This window comes from Nanorana parkeri, unplaced genomic scaffold (genome assembly GCF_000935625.1).
Source record: "Nanorana parkeri isolate BGI_ZX_2015 unplaced genomic scaffold, ASM93562v1 scaffold71, whole genome shotgun sequence".
In the NCBI taxonomy this organism is placed as follows: Eukaryota; Metazoa; Chordata; class Amphibia; order Anura; family Dicroglossidae; genus Nanorana; species Nanorana parkeri.
The window spans coordinates 2,053,431-2,059,591 of record NW_017306339.1 but is presented as its reverse complement, the minus strand read 5'-3'; the positions used below and the strand labels follow the sequence as shown (position 1 = coordinate 2,059,591).

At 39.6% G+C, this 6,161-nt stretch overlaps 1 protein-coding gene across 1 annotated transcript in view; it reads left to right on the top strand.

The window, feature by feature from the left end:
• ZIC5 (Zic family member 5) overlaps positions 1 to 2,910 on the top strand; it is an 8,605-nt gene extending 5,695 nt beyond the window's left edge. The window contains exon 2 of the mRNA XM_018576621.1: positions 2,018 to 2,910. Coding sequence (XP_018432123.1) covers positions 2,018 to 2,454 — 437 coding nt within the window. The 3' untranslated portion in view covers positions 2,455 to 2,910. The remainder of the gene's footprint in view (positions 1 to 2,017) is intronic.
• Positions 2,911 to 6,161: the final 3,251 nt, after the last annotated feature.

The window sequence follows — 6,161 nt, the reverse complement described above, 5'->3', positions numbered from 1 at the left end:
CTCACTTCTGTGAGATACTGTATATGTGTGTGTGTGTGTGTGTATATATGTATATATATATATATATATATAGTCATAAATATATTTTGGTGGTTATACCTATATCTTTCCACAAGATTGAGGAAATGAGATAGCAGAGTTTCTTGCACATGGGTCCTAGTGTCTGCTGAAACTCAGCATCGGCTAGAAAATATGAAATATATGTGCTTGATTTGGCAAGATTTGGCATCACATATATATTAGTGCTAAAGGTGGTGTAGAACTGTTCATAGAGATAAGGTGAGGTGATAAATTGACAATGGATTACACAAGGATTGGTGTGTTGCATAATAAGGAACTCATTTAAGAAATATGTGTCCACACCAGATTTAGATGACATTTATTTTATATATTCCAAATATCAGAAAGGTCACCTAGAAAAAAAATGGATTTAAAACAGGTCAGTAACTAGGTTAAGCAGCATGTTTTCGTCCGGGCCATTCATGTCCAGATAAACGTTTGGCAGTTCACTATGGATGTTGGTATTTGTAATTATTGCATAATGTCCAGTGCAAGAGATGAAAAAGAACGGCTGGTTTTCTATAGCTGATTACTCAGAATTGCCTATCTCTAATAAAATACGATTCCTTTATTGTTTCTGCTTTGCAACACTGTAACCTAGAGGTTTTAACTGACTGATTTCTGAAATAAGCTGCAGTTAGCTGGGCCAACCTAAAATATTTTTCTTTAGTCAATCACTCTCTGTATCTATGACATTCTGAATTGTTATGGTGATGACATTTTGCCAGTAACAGTTATACCAGATATATGACATGATAATATGGGGTGAATACCTATTAAAAAGCTAGAGCACACGACATATTTCCTAAAGAAGTATGCTGGTACAAAACATAAATGAATAACTACTGTAAATAGAAATGACATAACGTGATCCAACTTCACATTATTACCGAACGATATAGAAATGAGAAAGCAGTTTAGAACTGTCATTGCATGTGACAAAGTTAGAAGCACCAAAACACAGATCTGCAATCAGCTTAGCCAGTGTACTAGAGTAAACCAACGATGACAACACTGGGATAGAGGTGGCATTGGCAACCAAGTCGGGATGAGGAATATGCACTGTATTCTAGAAGGCACAGCAGGGGTGTAGCTGAGTGAGGATATTGGCAGTACTGTGGGTGAAGAGTACATTAGGAAGAGCTGAGCCAAGCATGTATTAGTGGTGGGATTGTGGCTACATTAGTAGGGGGTGTCTGTAATGGTAATAATCTTCATGGGAAAAGTGCTGATCTGTGACGTGTAGGGGGCAGCCAAAGCTCAGTCTAACCATACACAACCTTTACATGGTGTAGTGCAATCTACACCAGACACACATAACATGAAATTGTTAAATGTATATATGAAAAAATAACATATGAAATTGTTAAATGTATATATGTATATATTGTTTTCCCATGCACCATACAAACACACACACACACACACACACACACACACACACACATTGGTAAAGTGGTAAATGGCACTTACAAGTGACATGGTACAGAGCTAGGTGACAGCACGGTCCTGAAATGCTAGGATCATTGTATTTCATTCTATTAGGCCTGTCATGTGAAGTGGGATCGTATTTAACGTAGTATTTAGAAGAAAGTGATTGAATTACAGGACAGGCAGAAGTTTGGGCCATGCCAGATAAGCACACCCCCGAGGCTGCTCTTCACAGGCACTTTAACTGTTAAGCAATGCGGAAAGCTATTAAAATAGATTTGCTATAGATTTCTTGGCGTAGGATTGCCTCGGGTGCACACATAGGCTACTAGCCATCTACTGTTCCTTTTATTATTGCCGTTTTATAATAACTGCCAGATGAAATCATCATTTTGTTCTCATTGTATGTACACCTGGGCACAGAGCAGCACACATACACGATTCTATGTGCACACCTGAGCTGGTATAACTATTTGCATGTGATGTCATGGCTTTATCATTCATATACTGTTTTCACTTTCTGTAGGAGAGAAACCCTTTAAATGCGAATTCGATGGCTGCGATAGGAAGTTTGCCAACAGCAGTGACAGAAAGAAGCATTCTCATGTGCACACCAGTGACAAGCCCTATTACTGTAAAGTCAGAGGTTGTGACAAGTCGTACACTCATCCCAGCTCCCTGAGGAAGCACATGAAGATTCACTGCAAGTCCCCCCCAGGCTCCCCCTCTGCCCTGGGCTACTCTGCTGTGGCCACCCCAATAGACGACTCTTTGTCCCCTGCTCAGGAGCAAGTCAGGGGGCGCTCCAGCAATCTGTCCCCTCAGGTCACTAACCTCAATGAGTGGTATGTGTGCCAGGCCAGTGGGGGCCCCAACAACCTGCACTCGCCTTCTAGCAATGCTGACTCCACAGATTCTGATGATGAAGACACTTATAGGAACTCTGAGAGGACTATACGCTAGACACTGTTGCCTTCCCCAAGTGTGACAGATGGACCAGAGCGATCGCTTTTGGGAGCCCCAGTATTTATTTTCTAGAACACCATAAGGTCCTCAAACACTTGAAAAATGTTACTATGCTTGATGAGTTTAGCAACGGTATGGCCTCCGCAGCAAACTGTCTGATTCCTGGGATAGATGCCCGGCAGAAGCAAGGAGGATAAACAGATTATCATACTGCCAATGCAATGTATTTTTATTAGCAGGCTGGATACTTTACAGAATGACAGTGCTTTCTCTATCTCCCTCATGTGCCTCACACACACATCAAAACACTCTGGAGGCTTCTGTCTGATTAGGCCCAGTGGTTGTAATGGTGTCCTAATTGTAAAGCACCACCTGCTGAACAGGGACAAGTCCTGGACTACCTTGTACACACAGCTCACATCGTCACCATGCTCTGCCTGCCTGGAGCACCCTGCTTCTCTGGCCTCTCCTATCCCACAACACTCTTGTACAATATACTTGTAATTTAACACATCACCGACTTTTGTTTTTGTAGACTTGACTTGAAAAGATATTTTTGTTTCCATTTTGCTAACTTATTTATTACTGTAAAAAGACACCGCTGCCCTCTTCCTCCCTTCTCCTTGGGTGTCATAATGTATTGCTGAATCTGATCGGGTGTACATTAAATGTAATAATCAACATCAGATTTAAAACCCCCTCAAATCCAATGTTTTAGAATGATTTCCAAATGTTAATAGGAATCAAATCGCAATCTGGTTTTCACTTGTGGAAAGGGTTAATTTTCCATTAATTCATAAAAGACCTTAACAGGTTTATTTTTTTCTAAACCTGGCTCCTACTATAATTACAAGCTGTAATGAATTAACTACAAGGAATGGTAGTTTTCAACTAAGAACATATTTTCCTTTCTCTTGTGACTACAATAAATTACTTAAATGACATTTGACAAAATATTTTTAACATTTTCAGTGAATGCAAATACAATATTTTACAATCACTAAATGATATGTCTGCCTAATGTGCACTTGTAATGAGAGCGAACATGGAAGCTTTCTCAGGTACAATGGAGCTAATATATAAAAGTTATCATGGATTGAGTTGCAGATTTGCCGCATGAACCGCTGTGTTTTATCACCCTATTCCCCAAGTACCAGACCTTTGCTGTCACCCCACACGTCTCAAGCTTCTAGTATTATGATGCCACTGTCCAGATTCTAAAATCTACTAAAGACTACTAATTTCCCCTCAGAGACTAGACTTCTAGATAGTAGATTGCCCTTCCCCAGGGTGTATAGGAGCCTGTTGTGTATGATGTGATCGATTGTACTAGTCTTGTCGTTGTTGATAAAGTGTATGTGAATAATGTGATTTTGTACAAGTTAAATTAATTTATTTTTATTCTGGATTCTGTTTTTTTTAATTATTATTATTATATTGTTTTTCTTTTTTTCTGGAAGAGCGCTCATACACCAAAGACTTATAATATTACTTTATGGTGGAATATTGGTGTTTGAACCTGTGTCATTAAAAAAAAAAAAAAGAAAACAAGTAATGAAGGTGAGAATGTAAGAAATCTATATTATATCTATTTTTCATTTTACTTGAATCAATGTGATGTGACAGGTACTCTTCCTGCATGTATCCTGTGCAGTTTGATACTGATGTCAGTGCTCTCGCTATAGTTCTGTACTAGTGCAGTGCTACTGTCACTTGTCTGTGTGTCATGTTCAGTGAGTAAAGTAACTCGACAGTTCCTCGACAAGATAAACATTTTAAAGAAAAGTAAAACAAACAAAAAAAAAACTATTCAATTTAAAATCATTGGCTGTGTTTCCTTTTCATTTTTTTTAATACAGTTTAAATAAAGTAAATGAAAAGATAAGTTTTCGTTTCTGTTACTGTACATTGAATCCAATTATTCACTGCCATTATTTAGAGACTGTGGATAGGGGAGAGCGCTGCTATTCCCGCTATTAAATCATTCCCATTAAAAATTAAATCCACAACTTTCCCAGCTGGATTTTATTCCATTTCCATGACAGCATCTTCTGAGATTTATTATATTTACACGTTCTGCTTAGAAATACCGAACGAATCCATTGCGAGGCACGAAGAAATAATGCGAACCGGCTCTTGGAATGAAGCATGCAGAGTTCTAGTAAAGACAAACAGTCCAGCTTTGGCAATTAATTGGCTGCACACGCAAAAAGTGGAGCTCGAGCTAAGCAAAATATTTGCAAATCCAGCTCAGTCTTATTTCATATTTGCTCAGCTAATAAGCCACCGAGTGTAATTTATGGCGGTACTTAACGCTGGCTTAAAGTGAGTTCTCAAAATGTCAATAGCACTTTCATCAAAGGGTTAGTGTGTGCTGGATGTGCATAAGGTGAAGGAGGCTGTATAGAGATGGACCTTTCCAGCAGATTGTCTGCAGCCAAACACAAGAAGCCAAAGAGCACTTCTAATCAATGGAGAAACTTATAGCTCTCTAATGAAGTTTCCTGTGAAAGGGAGGGCAACACAAAGCCACCCAGACATGAATCATCCATGGGAAATATAAAGGATAAAAGATATGTGACAATGGCTAGAGCTTGTATAGAGCAGAGAAAACAAGTTTCCCCCAGTGATATCTGTCCAGCCTATAGAAGCTCCACTGACCACTGCACGTCCTGCCCCACTTCAAAGTCAATGAGCGGAAGGCTTGGCGCTTGGACCGTCTTCATGGTGTGTTAGGATTTCTATGGCAGTTGGCAAGCAAGACGTTCCCATCGGAGGCTGCCCTAAATAAAGCTGATGCCACTAAACCTTCATCTTAAAATGTGTGCCCATCCTTCTACTCTGGCCACAGTCATATATCAAAGCGCATGCTGGCATGGCCTGATTTACTAAAGGAGTGTGTTGACTTATGTGATCAGACATCCACTCAGGTTTTGAAGGGGATAGATAGATAGATAGATAGATAGATAGATAGATAGATAGATAGATAATAAATAGGGAGATAGACAATAGATAGATAGATAGATAGATAGATAGATAGATAAATAATAGGGAGATATATAGATAATAAATAGGGAGATAGATAATAGATAGATAGATAATAGATAGATAGATAGATAGATAGATAGATAGATAGATAGATAGATAGATAGATAATGTGTATGTATATTTTATTATTTACCTGATTGGATGAGCAAATCACCACTTGTAGTGTATTTGTTTTAGTAACTAATGAGATCTAGCTGTCCAGAATGGTGTTGAAAGCAGAGAAGTCTGGACGCGATGTGCAGTAAATGACAAGCGCTCAGTGCAGCGGTTCACGTTGCAGCAGCAGCAATAGCGGCTGCGGCTGTCAGTGCGCATGCGCGTCCAGCAAATGCACCGAGCTCACACGCAGCCCTTGGCAGCTTCCACCCGCAACGCAAGTGTGTAATCAGGCAGGGAAAGGTTGAAAGGCTGCTTCTTTGAAATTCAAAGTGCTGCTTTTATGGTGCATCAATATGAAGCGTTAAGCATTGCTATGGCAATGAGCTCAGCAAAGGCAAGCTGCATTCTAAACAGAGCACACCGATTCGAGACACTCTATTAAGATACAGTTGCCTTGACCTTTGCTTTCATGCCATATTAGCGCAGTCAATTTTCTCTTCATCAGAACCACTCATAATTTTGGCCCGGCTCCCACTACATTTGGACCCCGGCTTCCC